This window comes from Trachurus japonicus, chromosome 2 (assembly GCF_045865225.1).
Source record: "Trachurus japonicus isolate A0001 chromosome 2, Traja_1.0".
Lineage (NCBI taxonomy): Eukaryota > Metazoa > Chordata > Actinopteri > Carangiformes > Carangidae > Trachurus > Trachurus japonicus.
In genome coordinates, this window is record NC_140908.1 from 11,083,265 (window position 1) to 11,104,999 (window position 21,735).

Consider the following 21,735-nt stretch of genomic DNA (forward strand, 5'->3'; position numbering starts at 1 on the left):
GCACACAGAGCCACAGTGAAAGCAAAACATCAAGTATTTGCAACAATCTTCTGTTTACTTGTAATTTCATGTGTCATTTAAAAAAGACATCCACACACACTTATATATTGCTTTATTTTTTACATTCCAACTGTTTTCATGTAACCCACAATTCAACTTGTGTGTTATTTAAAAAAAAAAAAAGTTAAATTCTTGTATTTAAAGTTTCACTATCTTTTATATTACACAGAAAACAGCTTGACGATTACCTACATGTTTAAAATCTACATATATTCATAAATATACATGTGCATATCGGCCTACAGATATTGTGTGTGTGTGTCATCCCACAGATGAAGTTAAATTGCAGACTACACAGTGCATGGTTAATTCTGAATGTGTTTCAACATGTTACCAAATAAAAATCAACAATTTCATATTAGAGACAAATCTAAAAAAAAATAAAATAAATTGCTTATTCCTTGTATCAGAGTAAATCTCTGAAAACATTTTCTTTACTGATGAATTCAGCCGATATGACAAGATTCATCTAGAACAAATGTACTCATATTGCAATCATAGTGTAACTGCAATGTCTAAAACAAGAGTTAAAGGGATAGTTCACCCAAAATTCAAATTTCACTCATTATCTACTCACCCTCATGTCAAGCCCGACATGAGAAATTGTTCCGAAGATAGATAGATAATGAGTGAAATTTGAATTTTGGGTGAACTATCCCTATAATTGGCACCCCATATGCAGAGGCTATAGTCCTCGCCACAGCGGCCCCGGTTCGATTCCACCGTGGCTCTATGCTGCATGTCATTCCCCCTTCTCCATCTCTCCATTTCCTGTCATCTACAGCTGTCCTATCAATTCAATGCCTGAAAGCCCCAAAATATACTTAAAAAAAAAAAAGAAGACGAAAAAAAATACAAAACAAAAATAAAACATTACATGGTAATGAACAATTAGACATGTTTCCCTGAAACAACCAGTATCTGCCTTGTGGCAAATAATAATCTGTGGACTGTCTGACTGACAGTATTCTTGAGCTTCATTTAAGCATGAACATATTTCCCTTTCAGGATCTGCCGCACCTGAAAAAATAAAAAAAGATTCAGCAAAGGTTATCATCAGCATAAATCGTACCATACATTGTTTAATTTATCAGATCAAGTTTTTACTATAATTCCAACAGACTTAGTTCCTGATACCAGCCGGTTTTGAAATTCCTCACATTTTGGTTGAACAGTAGTGATACAGTGGTGAGTGTTTCACGCCTCACCTTTTCTCCAACGGGCCCCTCAGGCACCAGCTGAGACGGAAGCTCGTTCTCAAAGTTCCTGGCCCCGGGGTTGGCTCCTCTCCTCATCAGCAGCTTCACTGCTTCCACTTGACCCTGGTGGTTTTGCAAAGAGCTGACGATGTGCAGGGCGGTGTTTCCACTGAAAGTCTGGAATGTACAGATTTAGAAACAGGTGTTACATGTGTGTCTCTCATCTCATTATATTGTTGTCTTGTTTATTGAATTGAATTTGAATTGAAATTTGTTTATTTCGGTCATACAATACCAACATCAAAATCAACCATTCTGTGTGAACAGTTTAGCCAACACATATTATACACAATTGCAACCATACACACACACACACACACAAAAAGAAAATATCATACAGTGACCGAAAAGGGAATAGGCTGAATCACAAGGCTTATATTTGCCTATCCTTTACACTCTATGAAATTAAATGACCTAGAATGTCAGCAGTCCAAAATAATAAGATAATAAGATGAAAGTAATCATTACTGTATTTTATAATTTTTCATTATTTTACATTTCAAGGCTTTCTTAAAACTCAACAAAGAACTACATGTCTTCAACTCATCACTGAGCTTATTCCACATTTTAACTCCTAAGACTGAAACACATTTGTATTTTATATTAGTTCTCACTTTACACATTTCAAAAATCAATGACCCTCTTAAATTATAGTTTCCTTTTCTTAATTTAAATAACTGAAGGATACAAGCTGGAAGGCTGTTGTTCTTTACTCGAAAAATGATTTGCATTGTCTTTAGGAACACAATATCTGAAAATTTTAACGCATTAGATCTTAAAAATAGTTTACAAAATGACGAACCTTAACATTTACAATCGACAGCATCGATGGCTGGTCGAGGAAGAGTTGGAGCAGCTCCAAATTTGCCTCCTCAGAAGCCATGTGAAGACAAGTTCGTCCACTTTTCAGGTCCTGGGTGAGTGGAAGAAGACACGGCGGGTGAGTTACAACCTTTATATCACTCTGATTTAGTGTGTAAGCAAAAAAAAAGAAAGACTCTAAGCAGTCAGGTCTGAGGTAGTTACCTTTGCCCCGTAGGAAGCGCCCATTAGCAGCAGAGTCTTAACACATTCCACAAACATCCGTCTCCTCTTCGCCATCTGCCCTGCCATGTAGGAACAAGGGTTTTCCAGACACCTCTGCTCTTTAACGGCTGCGTTGTGAGACAGGACCGCCGCGTGGAGTGGGGTCAAACCTTGAGAAGGAGAACAGTGCTGTTAATAAATACACACAGGCAGTTTATATTTGGCATCGCTACATTTTTCTGTAAAATAAAACTAAATCCTCACCATCGTAACTAAAAAGTTCAATGTCAAGTGGTTGCCCGCCTCCTGAAAGGCTCCGCCAGATACCCTGCCAAAAAGAAATCAATATATTTCAAAAAAGATATTTTTTTAAAAATATTTTTAAAAAGAACTGAACCATTCCCAGTCAGTCAGCTCAGGGTGTAACAGAGCTGTGATAAAGTTTTTATGCTCCAGTGAGTTTTGAAGCTCAGGATCAGCAGTGAACACTCAGAATATAAAGGTTTGGGACACAAAGGGTTAAAGAAACGTTAACACTTTGTAATAAGTACACACTATTAAGCATTACTTAAGCATTAAATACTGAATTCATCATTTATAAAGCATGAATACTCATTAGTATGTAGTTTATAAATACAGTTAGTGCTTATCCATGATGAGTAAAACACTTTTAACTGTGTTTATAAACTACATACTAATGAGTATTCATGTGTTTTAATGATGAATTCAGTATTTAATGCTTAACTACTGCTTAATAGTGTGTAATTATTATAAAGTGTTACCAAATAAACTCCTGTGTGAGAAATAAGATTTATTTTTAGATCACTCTGTCAATTTTGAGTACAACACCCAAACTGCTACGTCAATAAGTAGTAGAACAGATGATTTAATGTCTTACCAAAGGTAGTTAAAGGTCTGACTCTGAGGGCATAGGTGTCAAAAAAAGCTCAGATCAACCGGACAATAAGACAGACTCTTCGCACCCTGAGATGTTTAACTGTACTGTTTGACTTGTGTTGATGCATCAACACCAGATTCCTACTTGAAGACTCAGGTAGTGGCCTTTCTCTGCGCACACATGCAAAGGAGATCGTCCCCAGAAGTCTCGAGTGTTGACTTGTGCTCCATGAGCCAGCAGGTCCTGCACAAGTAAGTGTTGATTGGTGGTGGCTGCTATGTGAAGGGCTGTCTGTGCACAGAGAGAATAAATTAAATCAGCTAAAATGATACAAGTTGTGTTTGAATGGGATGAACATGTACAACCGTATTAAGCATCCTTACCTGTCCATTGTGCTCCTTCATGTCCAGAGAGCCACAGGCGGCCATCTTTGCAGCGAGCACGTACACCAGCGCCCGTCTGCCTTGTGCCACAGCTATGTGCAGAAACCTGCAAGTTGGAAAACAAAACACACAGTTACAGTTAACACACATTGTAATCATGTCCATGTGTCAGTCTTAGCATTGGCTTTGTATTTATGTTTAAATCCATGAGTATTAATTCATTAACTTTAGTCAAATGCCTCAGTGCTACTGGTCTGAATCAGGAACCAGGGTACTCTGACCCCTAGTGGTACTTGGTAGAATTGCAAGGGTACCTAAAAGGGATATTTCAACATTTTGGCAAATTCGCCTATTGCCATAATCCCTATAGTCTTAGCAGTAGGTTCATTACCTTTAATTGTCGGTGCAAGCTGTTTTTAGATCTGCGGGGCAGAGACGTGAGCTCTGTACAGCGCGTGGTATTTCATCAAACTCATCAAATACACAATCCAACAACTCCAAAACGCTCTCGTGGAGAAGTTGTGACCTGCACATTCACCAAGCTATGAGATAATAATGGAACATTGAGAGACAGAGTTGTCTTCGAGGTAAAAATGTAACCAGGAACTACATTCCAGACATGGCTGCTGGGCAGTGTGACTTCAAAAGCGAAAGTAGTTCCAAGTATTTGCTTCATGTGCCGAAATGTTACATATAATTATACGTTATACGTAATTATACGTAATTATCTTATAGTGAATGTGCAGGTCACAACTTGTCCACCAGAGCGTTTTGAAGTTGTTGGATTGTGGATCTGATAAGTTCGATGAGGAAAACGCGGAAATACCATGAGCCTCCATTGTGTTAGCTGAGCAGCTCACGTCTCTGCCCCGCCGATCTAAAAATAGGTTGCACCGACAATTAAAGGTAATGAACCTACTCCTAAAACTATAGGGATTATGGCAATAGGCAAATTTGCCATCGTTAATTGCCTAAACTGCAGAAGTTAAGCTAATTTGCATTGTTTTCCCAATCCCACATGTTTTAATGGGAAATTGATCATATTTTAATAAGAAGCCACATTTTGATGGTTTTGATTCACTCTTAAATTTACTGCATTGCGCCATTACTACAAACAAAACTTATTGTGTTTGTTTCAAAATATGAGCCTCACTTAACGTTTCAGTGGACAGTCTCTATTCATTTCTTATTTGGGCTTTTATTGTGAAATAGGCCTATGACACAGGAAGATGGTCTAAAACTCACTAATGTGCAATTTTCCGTGTACAGCAACCTTTAGAAATAAACTTTTCAACTAAGCAATGATGCAATTAAAATGGCTATCTCTCTTTCCTGCACCTTACGCTTTGGTAGTGGTGGTCCTCAGGGTTGCTAAATAAATGCAGAGGGTCGGTCCTCCAGTGCCTTGAAAAGGTTGATTACCACTGGTCTGAATAACAATTTCAGTTAATCCCTACTCACGTGTCACCATCTGCATCCTGCATGTTGAGCAGCTCTGGAGAAACTCCTTCAAGCCTCTGCGCCTCCTGCTTTATTTGCCAGTGGAACAAAGACATGTTGACATCAGCGGGGGGAGCTGCCGGTCCCTGCAGGGCCGGGTGCTTCATGTGTTGGGGTGGGGTGGGGTGGCCATTTTCAGGAGGTGCAGGCAGGAAGTGAGTGGGGGTGTAGGGGTTGGCCGGTGCACAAGGGTCCAACATGTGAGGACTCGCACCATTTACAAAAGGTTCAAGTTTTGGAATTTTACATTCAGGCTTCATGTTGCTCTCTTCCTGTGTGCATTTCCATTTCTGAAAGAAAGCAATTTCAAAATGTTCATAATTGTAAGCATGGATGTGAATATTATTCATCTTTTGTAACAAACACACCTACATTTGGTGTTACTGCTTTAAATTGAGTATTTTGTTTTTTCATGAAATTGATTGCAACATTTCCAATGAAATCCAAACCCTTCCATAGAACTACTGTAACATATCTTAGACTTGTTTTATCACATCCGTGCCCATGTTGAAATACCTGTTCATAAACCTGCCGTCTAATCTTCAGCAGCTCTTTCACCGTGTTCTTCTTCTGAATAGCGTGGACGTATCCTGGTGTGGGATCAGCGATGAGAAAGTCTGAGGAAAAATAGATAATGGTAAAATACTTAAGACTTTTACCCCAACTCCATTTAACTCTTTTAGTTACTTTTTTTTTTTTGAAATATGTTTATTGATTTTCAATGAAGAGAAAAATGAAAAAAGAAAATACAAATAAAATGAAGAGAAAAAATAAGTGGAGGAAAAGGAGAAGAGAGAAAAAGAAAAAAAAAGTAAAGAACACAGCACATCAAGCACAGCGATATTTCATGGTCATAAAATGAGTACTATAGATAGAATATAAAAGTAGAAAAATAAATAAATAATAGTAAAATAAATAGGTCAGTAGTAGACATATACATCATCATACATTTGTTTGCACTGCGAGGTTTTGTACAATAGCCAGTGTCTATGGGTTCACATTTTTAAGGTAATTCAGTACTGGGTCCCATGTTTTATCAAACGTATCCCCTCTATCTTCATTGTAGAATCTCAGTCTCTCCAGATGTAAAGTATTTGACAATTCTCCCAACCATAAATTATCTTTTAGTTACTTTTAACTGAGTAAAATCTCATTATCAGGAAATGTTGATGAACTGCAACATCAAAGCTGAGTGAGAGTGAAACGTCTTTAACAAGTAATTAAAGGTAATCATATACTGACCTTTACTGAACAAATATCAAATATAAACATGTTAATGCTAATGGGATCATTTCATAATAAAACGGTTGAGTAGGTTTAAGTGAAGTGACAGCCCTGCAATGTCAACACATAAGGAACAAGTGGAATCCCAGGTTCAGGAACAAGGAGATTAGAGAGTTGAATTTCACACTTTGGACTTCAGCTAACATTTATTTACAGCCTCTCATCACTGACCTTTACAGAAGTCCTGGCTGAAGTCGGTGGCCGCTGACATGATCTGGTTTCCTCTGCTCTCACTCATGCGAGGGTCCAACATGCTTAAAGAGTGATGCATTAACATGGTCCAGAGCTTTCTCCTCTCTCACACACCTGGAATGTAAAACCTGCTGTCAAGGCACTGCAAACCAAACAAGTAATAATGATAGGGTGTAATCAAAGATCAGGAAGGACGGACTCACCTCTCTGCACCTTGCCTCTTGTCCCTGTATGATGTCAATTGAGGAACAACTGCCACATAAAATGTCGCACACCTGGCTTTACTTCCTGGTTGTCACGTTACTGTGGTGTCAGTTTCAAAGTGAAGGTGTAAAAGTTTGCTGAACCACAACCACGCTCAATTTAGTTTGTGCACTTCCTCCTTGCAGATTCAGAAACTTGACAGAGCAGGACAACTAATATAAAGGAATAAAAGTACATGCAAAGAGAATATGAATATTAAAAACAGTGCAAAATAAAAGTGTGTGCATCCACATCCACGACTTTGACATCCAAACAAGCTGCAGGGGGTCAGTTAATATGCAAATAACCTCAATGTTAAGCAAAACGGCCGCACAATACAGCCTTATACAGCCTTCATAGGTGAATAAGTAACTTAACTGCTGAGTATGGTGGAAAAACACTGCGTCATATGTAACTAAATACATTTCCTGCTGATATAGACAAAAGAAAACAGTTTACTGTCTTCATTATCATTCAGAGAAAATGATTTTTTTTTTTTTGTACAGCCGTTTAAGACTTACCTGTTGAGCTGCGCAGCACCACGGGAACGTTTGCGATTAGGAGCCAGTGTCTCAGCTGAAACGTTCACTAACGTAAACACCAAGTGCTGAAACTTTGCACTGAAGTTGACACAAACCACTCCCTTGGGATTTCCCCCCTAAAGGAAGGTTGTGCTTCACTTGTTTGTCCCAACCACAGAGCGAATACAACTTTCCTTTTAGACAGCAACTGGACAGACTTGTAGATTTATGGACACTTTATGGTGCGTCGTCTAAATGTTTGGCAATTCGCTGCCAAATTCAAGACAAAGTAAATTCTTTATTGATGACATTTATTTCTCCCATGAAACCTGCTTCCATACATTACAGGTGAGACAAACGCACACAGTTGCAACATTCATACCTGTCACACTTCCAACATAAAGTAAAGCCTGTTCTACATGAATCCCTCCCTTCTTTTACTTTTTGTTGAGTCTCAAAACTTTTCAAAGGTCAGAGCATCTGGAACGTCAAATTCGTCAACTGTTCAACTTCATTTATTCAATTTCACTTCATTTCACATTTCAATTCAGTTCAGTAAACATTTTGGACCTTTACTATGGGTACAGTAACTTCCCGCCTTCCTCAGGCTGTACCGTTGAATAAATAACTGCATAATGATCCAGTGCAAACATTTCTGAGAGAAAAGGCTCGTTATGCCTTTTTGTCTTATTTTCTGTTTCTGATCCACACTGCAGACAAACATGACAAATGTTGGGCAATAGAATAAATACTGACAAACTTTTACACACCTCTACTTCCTTAAACCCTGACTACACAGCAACAGGAATTAGAAGGTTTTGTTTCAATGTTTTCATAAAGCTCCCTTTAAATTAAATAAATTACAAAAAATAAAACACCTCATTTTACATTTTAGTGCAATAAAACTGCTTGTGTAAGGATGAATGTGAAACATTTGCATTCAAGTTATCCAATACAGGAGTTTTGCATGATGTGGCATGAACTGAATAAATAAGGAAATCATAAAAGTGAATCTTAACGTGTTTTTTTTTGCTTTCTTCTACAAAAACTAATAGTTAGATCTAGAAAACACGCAAAACAGAAGCAGAATCAAAGGATTCGTAAACAGAGCGATATGAAGGACTACTCACATTTGCCCGTTTGCTCCTCGGATGCTCTTCTATGCTGCGAACACAGAAAGCCAAAACTGTCTGCCAGCTCCTCACCATTGCCCGTCATCGCATGTTTGTCTCTGACACAATACATACAGACTTTTTACAAACATTTACAAACCTCAAACATCACCTTCATCACCCCTTGATTTCAAACTGTCTCCGTCTTTATCCCAACTGTTAGAAAATATATATATTTGTGTCTAGATAGACTCTTGTAAGTGCACATCTCCCACAAGACGAAGCAGAAACTAGAAGGTGTTTGCGGGTCTGTGGCAACGAAACATTACGTGACGACTGTTTGGACACTAAGTAGACAGTGAGCTGCGTTAAACACCACCGTGGAGGGGGATTACGACAATCTGAACTAGCATCAGTTTAAAAATCATACCGCATCGCCATTGAACAAGTGAAATACTGCATGCACACTCTGCGTCTACTGTGGCGACATGCTCTCATCTGATGTAAAGAAGAACAGTCTGATTTAAAAAAAAACAGTGAGAATAATAATCATATCAGTTCATGTTTGTCCAGTCTGTGGGAAAATTCAACATCTGGAATGCCTTTGGGAAAACAGTGCAGTCGTCAGTCAGGTCGTGGTCCAGCATCAAGAGCCATTGTTTCCACTGTTGATCTTTTTTACTTCAATGTGTCGAGTGGTGTGATCCTAGGTGTGTCCTTGGAACCAAGAAAGACAGAATGGTTTCACTTTGACGCAGGTTTTTGTTGTCAATTAAATATGATTTGTTTATACACCTGATGTTATCATTTAATGTGCCAATTTCCTGGTAGAAACCTGTCAGGTCTCGTTTCATAACACCTGTAGCTGCTATTGAGACTGATACTTTTAAGTTACTGAAGAAGTTTGTTTTTTTTAAAGGATAATTCAACATTTTGGCAAATTGGCCCATTTCATAATCCTTAAAGTCTTAGGAGTAGGTTTGTTATACCTTTAATTGTCGGTGCAAGCTATTTTTAGAACGGCGGAGCAGAGCTGCGAGCTGCTCAGAGCTACACTACGGATGCTAATGGAATTTCTTGGTTTCCCTCATCAAATTCATCAAATACACAATCCAACAACTCCAAAGAGCTCTCGCGGACAAGCTGTGACCTGCACATTCACAACACTATGAGATAATAACAGAACGTTGTTTTCTAAGCAAATGCAGAGACTGCTTGCCGAAAAACTGGCCCCGTATCAGCTGTTTTGCATGAATTTACCTCGAAAACAACTCTATCTCGTAACGTTCCGTTATTATCTCATAGCGTGGTGTATGTGCAGGTCACAACGTTTTGGAGTTGTTGGATTATGTATTTAATGAGTTTGATGAGGGAAACCAAGAAAGCAGCTCGCGGCTCTGCTCCGCCGTTCTAAAAATAGCTTGCACCGACAATTAAAGGTAACAAACCTACTGCTATGACTATTGGGATTATGGCAATGGGCCAATTTGCCAAAATGTTGAACTGTCCCTTTAAAATCATAAACCAGAAAGGACATTTTAAAAAGATAAAACCCAAACAAATTAGAGGACACTCACCTGCGAGGTACTTTGCTCCGATTAACATCAGCATGCTGCCCATGATGTAGAAGCCCAGGGGGACGCTGCTGAAGATGCTGGCTTCACCTTTTGGCAGCACGAGCAGTAAAAAAAACAGTCATGAGAGTCAAGTATAAAAAGGGCACAATAATTGTAAACATTTAAAGGTCTGAACTGTTTTAATTTCACTACCGTTTCCATTCCCAACAGGCTCCGTCGTCTCCCAGTTCATGGATTTCTGAACCGCCTTCTTCCACCGCGCGTACCGAAACTCACTCTCTGCACGACACGAGACACACAAACAGTTTTCTTTGGCTGTTTTACGCAGCAGCTGCTGAGCACAGACGGCTGCGGCTCACTCACTGTACCTTCGGGGTTGATCTGAGGCTCAAACTTCTCTGATGTGACTTCGCTCAGGTCCTCTGGGCTCAGACTCCACACGCTCACTCCCTCTGCTGCTCCGGCTGCCATGGCCGCGCCGAGCGCCGTCGTCTCGGGCATGGACGGCTTCACTGGAAACACAGTTTTTGTGACTTTATTCATGGACAGTTTCATTTTTAACCCAAAAACAGTGGAAATATGTTTTAAAAAAGGCAGAAAAACTATAATTTTTGTGTGTAAAAAGTGAGGTAAAAAGTGAGGTTGTTCCACAGTGTACCAGCAGAGGGCAGTATTACCCATTAGACCCCTGCAACAGCTTCATGCACCAGGATGCTCTGACATTAAAATGCTCAGTGTAATCTCAGTTTCTACATACAGATTATCTTTGGATGGCTGGTGTTGATCAAATGCAGGACTCTTATGTAAAAGCATGTGACGGCTTCACATCAGATAAATGTGCTCAGTCTTTAACTGGACATCACAGTGGCCCGCTGGTCGTGAAGCCAGTTTGATCACTGCCAGATGTGATCACATGGCTGTCACAAGTTTCAATTTGGCAGGACACTTGGTATTATTATATGTGCCAATTCCCTTAACAGCTTCCACGTTTCCTTCATTTGTGTCTTTTCTGTCCCCGTGTCCTCAATGAGGTAGGGACAGACGCAGGGAGAGGAATCGAGGGAATGTTTTAGAGCTTCTGTATTTTATCTGATCTCTTTTACGTCATGGAAGTCTTACCAACAGGAATACAGAGAATGTCGGCCTGCAGCTGCATCAGCAGCCTGTTGGACGTCATTCCTCCATCCACCTGGAGCTGAGTTAGCGGGATGCCGCTGTCCTGATTCATGGCGTCCAGTATCTGTGTCCAAAGACAGGTCCCTCGGTTATCAGACTTACAGCTGCATCATTTCACATGCGTAAGAAATAGACAGAAATGTGCAGTTTACCTCTCGTGTCTGGAAACAAACGGCTTCCAGTGCAGCGAAAGCGAGGTGGCTCTTATTAGTGAACTGGGTCAAACCGCATATGATCCTGAAACACAGTGAAAGATTCAGACTGAGTGGACTGGAGACCAGCAGGCTGCGTGAACAGATGTAAACAGGTTTACTACACTGTAGTGCAGCTCTTGGTCGTACCCTCTCGCACTAGGCTCCCAGTAAGGTGCATAAAGACCCGAAAACGCAGGAACGAAGTAGCAGCCGTAGGATGTTCCGACTGAGGCGGCCAGCTTCTCTGCACAGGGACAGAAACAACACAGGGATGTTATTTTAATGGCTAATTTCCTTTTCCTTTCTTTTTTATTTAATGGCAATGACATACACAATTTATAAACTGACAACACACTAACCAAAAACAGACAAACAAAACAAAACCTGACAACGTGAAACAAGGAGGACCAAACAGGACAGAAAAGTAAAAAGTAAAAACACTGAATATACATTAAATCCAACTTAAATTTGTCCCATTTTTTGTTATGCATTTCTACCTTGTCTTGATTTGTTGCGATAATTTTTCCCCAAAGGAAATTGGCTTTGCACTTTATTTAAAACAACATCCAAATTCAAATCCCTTTTTGATTGGGTCTTACATATAAATATTTTCCCCAAAAGAATAATTGTGTTTACAATCTGCGGGTAATTTCTTCTTTTTCTGTGTTGTAGGCTAAAGAACAGCTGAAGAAGGTGATCATCACATGACGTACCGAGTTCTTCAGACGTGCTGATGATCCCCAGGTTGTCCTGCAGCCAGCGAACCACAGCTCCTGCGATGGCCACAGAGCCCTGGCAGGAAGCAGAAAAAAACGAATAAATCAACTGATCTGCTGATGAATCTATAAATTCTTACATGAATGTAACACACTGTACCTCCAGTGCATAACAGGCAGGTTTGTCCCGCCCAAGTTTGTAGGCTACAGTGGTCAGAAGGCCGTGGTCGGACATGACAGGCTGAGGAACAGAAGAGACATCGTGTCAGGGATGTTTTGATTTATACGAGTGTTTGAAATACAAATCTTTAATAATGTACCTTGGCTCCAGTGTTTCGCAGGAGGAAGCAGCCAGTCCCGTACCTAACACACGAGAGGAATGAAAGGTTTTGTTAAATTGCTGACAATCACAAACTCACAAAAGGACAATGTGAAAAGCCCAGAGGCTCTTACGTGTTTTTAGCCTGCCCGTCCTGGAAACACATCTGTCCAACAAGTGCAGCTGACTGATCCCCAAGGCACTGTTATTAAAGATAATATAGGAATTTATCACACAATTTAAGATACATGAAGGCATTGTTGGCTCAATATAAAAATAGATTAACTTACCCCTGAAATTGGAATACCTGAAAGAGCTCCAGATTTCTGTCAAAGGAAAAAAAAAATATTGTTTTACAAGTGAACTGTGTTTTTTCAGGTAGAAAGAGAATTTTTTATGTGTTGGTTTTTTATTAATTTGTTAAATTTCTGGTTATTTTCATTTTTATACATTATTATAAAGACCATGTGTATAGACGACGAGAAAAAGAGACTAACTATCATAAACTTGAAATTATACACCTGGGTATAACTCAAGTGGGCATATTTGTTGGTCAAATAACAAATCAAATACAATCAGTCATGAGTGGGGAAATACATTTGTGTTTCGTAACTATGAGTAACAACCTTGCCCGAACAACACTAAAAAAAACAAAATTACTCATTATTTGACTAAATGAAGCCAAATAACAAAACTACGCTGATTTAATTCTACCACTGTATTTGTACAGAAGTGTAACTGTGGAAACACAGCGAGGGAAAAACAAGGGCAAGAGTGAACCTGAGTAAAATGGGAAATGTCTTCACTCCTTCGTGAGGATGTCGTTTGGGTGAAATGTTTGATAAAAGGTGGGTTGAGTTGAACTTTGCCTAAGAGTGAAGAGATTTAGGAGACGTGGTGGGACGGTAAGTCTGTCAGGAAAACTGTGGGAGCGTCGGTGACGAGCAGCCCAGTAGCATGCCACAACAGAAGCAATGGGGGACAGGGACCATCCAGCACATTTCCATGTATGTACACACTCGTGTTGGTGTGATAAATTATGCACCTGTCTTAAAGCTGCAATATAAATCTACTACTGTTTCTTTGCCATTGTTGCCTTCCTGTCCTCTTACAATCAAGCTCAAATGTTCAATATCTTGTCCTGACAGTGAATTACAGCAGCAAATGCATCATGTTAGTTAAGAGTTAGTTCCAACTAAGCAGGTTCAGGTTTACGGCTTTGTTACTGCACCAAACGTTAAGCATCCATATGTTTCTAGAAGTTAAATGTTCGTTTTACTCATAAGACACACATTATGTAGCAAAAAATAACATGCAGGCTGAAGATAATCCAAACTCTGACCTGGCGATTAATTCATTAATGGACAAATTAAAACATCACAGCCATGTGAATCTTGGAAATGCACTGTGTGATGGCGTCTTCACTTTGGCCACAGAGAAGCAGGGTGGGTTACTTTGCATGATGAGGTAAAATAGTGATGGAGTGAGAGTCTTACTTACCCGGCTAGAACATATTTTCTACCAGTGAGAAAGGAGAGACAATGGCACACAGAAAAAATGCCTAAAAGGATTTCTCAGTCAACCATCATGCACTTAAAAACAGTCTGGAAGCATAATAAGACAAAATAAAATCAAACTAAAACACAAACAAAAACCTCTGTTATCTTATCAGTGGCTTGTTGCATGAGCATCCCAGTCTTTAAACACAACACTAGACACGGCAATGAAATCATTAGAATAAAAAAAAAGTTAATATAAACACTGATTAGCGTTAAATTGTAGGTAGACTAGACTTAAAGGAATAGTTCAACATTTTGGCAAATTGGCCCATTGCCATAATCCCTATAGTCATAGCAGTAGGTTTGTTACCTTTAATTGTCGGTGCAATGGCAGAGCAGAGCCGTGAGCTGCTCAGAGCTACGCTACGGAGGCTAATGGGATTTCTTGGTTTCCCTCATCAAACTCATCAAATACACAATCCAACAACTCCAAAACGAAACGGGAAACCAAGAAATTCCATGAGCCTCTGTAGCATAGCTCTGAGCAGCTCACGGCTCTGCTTCGCCGTTCTAAAAAAAGCTTGCACGGACAATTAAAGGTAACAAACCTACTCCTAAAACTATAGGGATTATGGCAATGGGCCAATTTGCTAAAATGTTGAACTATCCCTTTAAGAGCAGACTAACTGACTTACCATGAGACCATATATTTCTGAGGAACTCCTCACTCTGGGCAAGATCTCCATGGGAATACCAAAATATCTGGTGGGAATAAAAAGAAAAGGAAACAGTCTGTGAATAATAAAGCAAATTCTACGTTCTACATTAAAAAAAAAAAATCGTCACATGTTAAATTATCACAGCATGATTATCATACTTGCAAAGTTCTGGGTCCCAGTCCATGGTGTGAATGTTAAACAGCATGGTTCTGCTAGCGTTGGTCACATCTGTGCAGTGGACTCCACCCGACTTTCCTCCTGTCAAACACTGATGGACATTTAAAAAAAAATAAAAATAAAAAAAGGTTAAAAAAAAAAGGTTTTGCTGACAAAATGTCAATGACACCAGTGCAACAGTTGCAGCAGGGAGTCTGTCCTCTCTCACCCAGATGAGCCAAGCGTCGATGGTGCCGAACATGGCGCGGTGAGACACGACGGCCTCGTGGACCTCGTCCACGTTGTCCATCAGCCAGCGAAGCTTCACCGCGCTGAAATAAGTGCTAATGGGGAGTCCTGTTTTATGCTGCAGGGCGACAATAACACAAACAACTCTTTTACTATTTTACTTCCCCTGCAATTTCACATTGTATTAAATGGCAGAGAGGATTAAGAGAGCGACAGATGAGGACCTCACCTTCAAGTGGTTCTTGTTCCTTCCTGGCGTTTTGTTAATTAGACGTTCAACTGTTGACTGAGTCCTCAGGTCCAGCCACACTGAACAAAAACACTCCAGTTAATACACAGAAACCAACATCAGTCACCTCCAACACCCCAGTCTGCTGTTTGACTCTGTTGTCTACTTATTGTATTATCAAAGAATGTCATAAATGATGTCCAAATAATGACTGACGCAAAACAAAACTTTACCGATTGCATTGTAGAGGGGCTCCCCTGTCTCTTTGTCCCAAACAAGTGTGGTCTCCCTTTGGTTGGTCACTCCAATAGCTGCACAAATTCAAGTAACAGTTTCCAGAGATGTCAGATCGTAAACACCTCTTTGCAGGAGATGGAAATAATTTCGAGAGAGCGAGTGGTAGCATAAGCCCCATGTGCACATACCTTTAATGTTTGAGATGTCTATGTTCAGCTGGGTGAGTTTTTCACACGTCCGCTCCATACACTCGTACACCGACTGCAGGATTTCTTTGGGGTCTTCCTCCACCCATCTGAAAATTAGGACAAAGACACAAATTAAGATCTACAGAGTCATACACTGCAAGTTAAAAAAAAAAATCTGACAAGTCTCCTCCTCACTTACCCTTCTTTGGGGAAGCTCTGTTTGATTTCCACCTGATGATGACTGAGGAGCTCTGCTGTTTTTGAATTAAACACCTTTAAAGAGAAAAGAAACAGCACAAGGAGTTTCAGCCAGTGACACATTACTTTATTCCTCAATCATCCACATAAAACTAATCAAGTGTGCAAGCTCTAAACCTGCTCTAAAGCCTCTTTATTGGTAGTTCATCATGAATGCTGGAGGGGATTTCTCATTCCCCTTAGTCATTTTGATTTTTACAGCAGTTGCAGGATCCAATTTGGCACCTGTCAACTACCAAACCTGATTTTAAAGACTGCAGGGTATTGCTTTTCAAGTACAAACAGTGTGATTTTATGTTATGTCATTACTCTTGTCAGCAGGGATTATATACTTTATCTGATCTGAACATTATTATGGAGAACAGAAAGAGCAGCTCAGGCAACAAGGCTGTTTGCAGTGTTGTAATAGCGAGCAACATATTTCACAATATGATCATTACAGCAAAAACCCACATTCTGCCCTTAAACATTACAAAATCAAACTAAGAGAGTTGGAATTAAAACATCACTTTCTATAAACGACACATTTGTGTGTAGAGGTCAGAGACAGCAGAGAAACATTTCTGTGGCCAGGTGGTTTTTACTTTCTTTCAGTTTGCAGTGACTCATGTATGAAAACTGTTGGCTTGTAACCACCAGCCACACCTAGAAAATTAATCAAAAACATCTTCATTTATCTTGATACTCAGGGACAAACATTACAACACAAATACTGCCTATAAACACATCTGAACCTTAAAATTGGAAGAAAAAAAACACCTTCAAGAGAGATTAAATAGTTGTTGCAGGGAAACACTGCACCAGTAAGCAAATGTCTCAAAAGCTGGTTCCTGGATTAACCACACACACAAACTCCTGGCATGGATTTTACAACAACAACAGAGGGAAAACAAAACCCACTGTAAACACAAGTCACAAGTATTTTCATGGTCAAGTTCCTTTACATTAGAATGACTGCAATGGAAGATAAATAGTCAAAGAAGCAGGTGCACAAGGTAAACAGATCACACGTATTATGATCATTTAAGTGACCTTCTGCCTGAATACAGACAGATGACTGTGAATATAACAACGCTGCATTCAAAGTCCTCTGCTAAACGATTATACGAGGTATTGATTAAGCTTCTTAGGAGGGCCGGACACTGGTCGTAAAAACCGTGACGGTGGCTGAACGGGTGCAGAAGAGAAAATACAACCAAGGACACTACACGGGTTTGAGCCAGTTATTATTAAATGTAACACGGGTGTCTATCTATCTATCTATCTGATCTATCCATCTTACCAGAAACCGTGTGGAGCTCGTTCCCTGGTCGATGGCAGCAACCAGCGGCCCCATCATGATCCGGTGTGAGGACGCGGCCATGGTGCCGTTCATGGGATGGACAGCCCCCGGAGCTTCGGCACCGCGCTGCTGGCGAGGAAACCGATGACCACCGCCGGCGAAATCCGATCAACCCCGGCCAAAGTCGGGCGGACAGTCGCAGCCTTCGCACGTCAGGCAGGCTCGACCTGGCCACTGCTGATGACGAAACCCACTGCGTCCTAAAAAATAACAGCTGATTCAGCTGATTTGAATTTTAAGATGTATATTTCATTGCATTACAATTACATTACATTACATGTTTTCACGGCGAATTCAGTCGAGCAGTTTTTGTATTTACACCTTTCCATTATTTTAATCACGTGTTGATATATTTGGAATATTTGTTGTGGGTATTTTCACGAAATACATAAACATATAACATTTGAGTTTAATGTTTGTAAAATATTCACTAATAAAAAGTCAGTGGGCTATATACATTTGTATTTTTACATGGTTTATGCATTGCGTCCATTGCGTCATACAAAGTGAACAAGTAAGTGGGGCCTGTAAGTGCGTCAAAACTGTTTTGTGATTATTTAATTATAATTTCATGACAGACAACAGATTAAAAATATATATATAGAGAGAGAGAAATAGATAACGGCGTTGAAAATGTGCAATTAATAATTAGCAAAAACTTTGTTCCCATACCGGGAGTCGAACCCGGGCCGCCTGGGTGAAAACCAGGAATCCTAACCGCTAGACCATATGGGACCAGACGATCACGAATAAGACCGATGGGTTATATATATGTACAACACCGGTATTGATGATGACTCCTTCATCTCATCTTCTGGCAGCATGGCCGATTAAAAGTGTTTCTTAAATTTTGTCCTAACAGTATCACATTTAGGCTTTAAACTACTAAAATGAAATACAATATCAAAACAAAAGGTGGCAGTCCTGCTCGACCATAGGTATATGTATCTATGCTGCTTGACGACCTTAGCAGTCAAACTAGCCACTGCAATCACGCTGTCCCACAACCTCTCAAAAAATATCGTATTATTCATTCATTTCAGCATTTGCTTAATTATTATTTTTGTGTATTTCTTTTTCGTTTCAGCCATACAGTCCATCAGGATGTGTTGTGGTTTCAGGCTGGTTTCAGGTCTCGTTTGTTCGGCGGCGGGTGATGACGCCATCAGCAGCGGACGGTGTTGTCATTCTTGAAATGTGGGAAGCGGTTGTTTCTGTATATTTGGTTTGTTTTAAATTCCCCATCAGATTTTGATCCCACACTGACGTAACAACAATGTAAGTAAAATGCCACACTGGGGGGTTTCACTGGGTCATAATCAGCAGAGTCTGTGAATGATTTATCCCTGGGCAGGATTTCAGACAGTTAAACACGTTAGCTGCTGATGCTAAGGGTAAACTAACTCATTCACATTTGTGAGCTACTAACAGTCTTTGTGCATTTTTCAGGGCCGACTACTGGAAGTCACAGCCGAGGAAATTCTGCCAGTACTGCAAGTGCTGGATTGCTGACAATAAGCCTGTAAGTGCGTCAAAACATGCTGTGTATTTTGCTGAGGAATAAACACATGTAATGCTAATGTATCCTCACGTTTGATTGTTTTTCTCTGCAGAGCGTCGAGTTCCATGAGAGGGGAAAAAATCACAAAGAAAATGTGGCCGCAAAAATTACAGAGGTATTTACATTTACTTTTATACTGAGTATACTAAATATTTGTTTAAATATAGATTAATCTAATCAATTATGTTCTTTATTCTTTCATAAATCTATAAAAGCCAGAAAGCACCAGAAATCTACTGTAGTGTGTTACAAAGAAAAACATCAAATTCAAATGTGAGATGCTAAAAACATCAAATATTTGATATTTTATGAGGAAAATGTACTAAAATGGTTGAATAATGCTCCATTAAATGGCCAAATGTTGTTTCCCTAACTGATATTCCTTTTAATCACAAGTACAAATGTTCAGTATTCATCAGAAGTGGTTCTTAGTGACATACACAGGCATCAGTACTAAACAGCCAATAAAAACTTGCCTGTCTTGGCACTGCTCTCAGGACTGGCACCGGAGATAAGGTCCAGGCATGTCACTCTGACTTTGGGAGCTCTCTTCTGATTGGCTATGAGCAGCTGTCACTCATGTCGTCCTATCTTTATTTCACTGCAGATTAAAAAGAAGAGCATTGAAAAGGCGAAGCAGGAGGAGCGTATGTCCAAAGAGTTTGCAGCCATGGAGGAGGCTGCGATGAAAGCGTATGAGGAAGATCTGAAGAGGATGGAGAGGGAGGCTGCAGGTTAGTGTTTCACAGTTTATTAAAATAATGTGTAACATGTCTGTGTAGAAGGAACTTTTGCTTTGTTTATTACCTTTGGATTGTTTTTGTGTTATGTTCAGGTTTACCAGCCCTACCAACAACAACCACTCGGCCACCACCACAACAACAACAACAACAACCACCTAAAGCAAAACCCCAGCCCAGAAAACAGCAGAAGAAACAAGGCAAAGCAAGAAAGAACTTCACCTTCACACAGAAAACAGAGACGCAGGTCTGGGTTGAAGGACAAACAGATGATGGAAACACATACTATTACAATACGATAACTGGAGGTATGACCACCAATATTGTCATTTTTACAAACATATTCCTTCAATAATTCAGTAAAACTGACTCTTTGGTCGTGTTATGATGCTGTCTATGTATTTCTACCTACAGAATCTCAATGGGAAACACCAGAGGGTTTCCAGGGAGGAAGTTCAGCCTCTGCAGAACCTGTACAGACCGAGGTTAATAATAAAATACTTTTGTTTCTCTGTTTTTTTTTTGTTATTAAACTACATTGTATTGTACTTAATCTATATATTCATGTTGTGTTTTTCTTAAGAGTTCTTCAATCAGTCCTTGGCTGGAAGCCGTCAGTCCTGATGGATATACATATTACTATAATACAGAGACTGGAGGTGGAGTGTTCTTTCTTTACAGTTGCATCTTTTTTGTCTTTTTTTTTTTTGAGATTCTGACAGATAATTGCACGCTATGTCTTTCTCACCTCACAGAGTCCAGCTGGGAGAAACCAGCAGACTTCCCTTCGACTGAGGCATCTGGTTCTGGGTCCAGCAAAGACGAAGAGAATCAGGAGGAGCCTTCGACCCCTCAGGTCGAGCCGCTTTCGGGAGAGGAAGAGAGCTCCAGTGAGGCCCAGGCATCTCAGGAGGTGGAGGTCCCTCAACCAGACAGTGAGCAGCCCAAAGTCCCCAAGATCAGCTTCAGGGTGAGAGCAAAAAAAAATATTTTAACGTCTGCTGGTTCAGATTCTATGACAAAAAAATTGAGATCTGTTTGTTTTTTCAGAAAAGGAAAGCAGATGATGAACCCTCAGAAAAGGAAGAAGAAGATGAAGGCAGTGAGGAAACTCCAAAAGAGGATGCTGAAGAAGTGAAAAAAGAGGACGAGGTGCAAAGCACAGCAGTTGAACCTGAGGAGAAGAAAGAGGAAGAGGCGACACGAACGGCGCCACAAGCCAAAAGGCCCAAAGCTGCCAATCCATATGGGGTCTGGGAAATGATCCAGGAGGAGGAAGATCCATTGTAAGTGAAGAGTCTGAACCAGTTTAAGAGCTGTTTGATTAGTAAAGGTAGATCACAGTAATGCTACACCATGCAATGACCCACTAGCTGATTTCTTTTCTCTCCAGTGCCAAGGTGGACTTACAGCTGCCCCAGGTGGAGGGAGGAACAGCCAGTGCTGCGGCTGAGCTGCCGCCAGAGCCCAAACCCAAGTTCAGGGAGCGTGTCATCACCTCCCTGGGAGACGAAGGCGGCGGACCCGCTTCATTCAGGAAAAAGACACAGAACGGCAAATCCAGGAGCCTCCGACAGAGAGACAATGACGACTGACGCACCCAGGATGAGACCGTCACATGAGTACAACTCTTTCTAGGGACGCTCACATTTAGATGAACAATTTTGATTTTTGAAGCGTGCACAAATATTTTTTTGTAACACTTTTTTCAGTCTTATTTTTTTTAAATATGTCTACGCGTGGATAGAGTTTATGCTCTTTTCTGTGTACTGAGATCTGTCGTAATGGGGTGCAACACTTTAAAGGTCTTCAGGTTGGTATTATCCCATGTACACACAGTTGTAGGCATCCTGGTGTGATCATTTTAGTGAAGACATGTCTGGTAATCTCAGATGTGTCCATACGAAGCAATTAAACATTTTTTTTTTCCATAGCTGTATTTTTTTTACCAGTGCATGTTAAGTCTAGTAAGGCAACCTGATGGAAATATCATTGCAGTACTTGTTTGTTAAAGTGAATGAATGTCATACATTATAAGATTGGGGACAATGTGATGTCAATAAATGATGGCTGTGTGAATACTGAGAAAATAACGTT

At 40.1% G+C, this 21,735-nt stretch overlaps 3 protein-coding genes and 1 non-coding gene across 5 annotated transcripts; 1 reads left to right on the forward strand and 3 right to left on the reverse strand.

The window, feature by feature from the left end:
- Positions 1-899: 899 nt before the first annotated feature.
- Positions 900-6,941, reverse strand: nfkbiz (nuclear factor of kappa light polypeptide gene enhancer in B-cells inhibitor, zeta). Its single transcript, XM_085803441.1, has 11 exons — positions 6,806-6,941; positions 6,582-6,716; positions 5,643-5,743; positions 5,088-5,416; positions 3,627-3,732; positions 3,388-3,534; positions 2,610-2,673; positions 2,346-2,515; positions 2,122-2,232; positions 1,269-1,436; positions 900-1,080 (listed from the first exon to the last, which is right to left on the reverse strand). Exons 2-11 carry the CDS (start codon positions 6,685-6,687, stop codon positions 1,042-1,044), a joined length of 1,341 nt encoding a protein of 446 aa, XP_085659567.1. The 5' UTR covers positions 6,688-6,716; positions 6,806-6,941; the 3' UTR covers positions 900-1,041.
- Positions 6,942-7,660: 719 nt separating this feature from the next.
- LOC146990864 (glycerol kinase-like) lies at positions 7,661-17,509 on the reverse strand. 2 transcript variants are annotated; one of them, XM_085800941.1, is made up of 21 exons: positions 17,278-17,509; positions 15,937-16,010; positions 15,738-15,844; positions 15,546-15,623; positions 15,313-15,392; positions 15,064-15,201; positions 14,837-14,946; positions 14,655-14,721; positions 13,961-13,978; positions 12,751-12,786; positions 12,595-12,662; positions 12,462-12,504; positions 12,302-12,382; positions 12,139-12,217; positions 11,573-11,669; positions 11,384-11,468; positions 11,175-11,295; positions 10,424-10,567; positions 10,248-10,334; positions 10,056-10,142; positions 7,661-9,195 (listed from the first exon to the last, which is right to left on the reverse strand). In XM_085800941.1, the coding sequence occupies exons 1-21, from the start codon at positions 17,368-17,370 to the stop codon at positions 9,185-9,187; spliced, it is 1,704 nt and encodes a 567-aa protein (XP_085657067.1). In that variant the 5' UTR covers positions 17,371-17,509; the 3' UTR covers positions 7,661-9,184. The 2 variants fall into 2 exon arrangements, with proteins under 2 accessions (XP_085657067.1, XP_085657073.1); XM_085800947.1 differs by lacking the exon at positions 13,961-13,978 and having other exon boundaries at positions 7,675-9,195.
- A 491-nt stretch (positions 17,510-18,000) lies between these two features.
- Positions 18,001-18,072, reverse strand: trnae-uuc (transfer RNA glutamic acid (anticodon UUC)). The gene has a single exon. It is a non-coding gene; the product is annotated as a tRNA-Glu (tRNA).
- A 420-nt stretch (positions 18,073-18,492) lies between these two features.
- On the forward strand, positions 18,493-21,717 carry wbp4 (WW domain binding protein 4). Its single transcript, XM_085800960.1, has 10 exons — positions 18,493-18,615; positions 18,787-18,859; positions 18,951-19,013; positions 19,506-19,632; positions 19,734-19,946; positions 20,053-20,123; positions 20,222-20,297; positions 20,394-20,608; positions 20,689-20,924; positions 21,032-21,717. Coding segments are annotated over exons 1-10 (1,278 nt in total). The 5' UTR covers positions 18,493-18,613; the 3' UTR covers positions 21,234-21,717.
- Positions 21,718-21,735: the final 18 nt, after the last annotated feature.

Excerpts from the sequence above, each read along its gene's own strand:
- nfkbiz (XM_085803441.1), bottom strand. The coding sequence starts at position 6,687 with ATGTTAATGCATCACTCTTTAAGCATGTTGGACCCTCGCATGAGTGAG. Across the intron at positions 5,417-5,642 it reads GACGGCAGGTTTATGAACAG|AAATGGAAATGCACACAGGA; the intron begins GTATTTCAACAT and ends GCTTTCTTTCAG. Across the intron at positions 1,437-2,121 it reads TGTCGATTGTAAATGTTAAG|ACTTTCAGTGGAAACACCGC; the intron begins GTTCGTCATTTT and ends TGTACATTCCAG.
- LOC146990864 (XM_085800941.1), bottom strand. The coding sequence starts at position 17,370 with ATGAACGGCACCATGGCCGCGTCCTCACACCGGATCATGATGGGGCCG. Across the intron at positions 10,568-11,174 it reads CATTCTCTGTATTCCTGTTG|TGAAGCCGTCCATGCCCGAG; the intron begins GTAAGACTTCCA and ends CTGTGTTTCCAG. Across the intron at positions 10,335-10,423 it reads GCCTCAGATCAACCCCGAAG|AGAGTGAGTTTCGGTACGCG; the intron begins GTACAGTGAGTG and ends CGTGTCGTGCAG.
- wbp4 (XM_085800960.1), top strand. Across the intron at positions 19,947-20,052 it reads TTACAATACGATAACTGGAG|AATCTCAATGGGAAACACCA; the intron begins GTATGACCACCA and ends TTCTACCTACAG. Across the intron at positions 20,298-20,393 it reads CTATAATACAGAGACTGGAG|AGTCCAGCTGGGAGAAACCA; the intron begins GTGGAGTGTTCT and ends CTCACCTCACAG.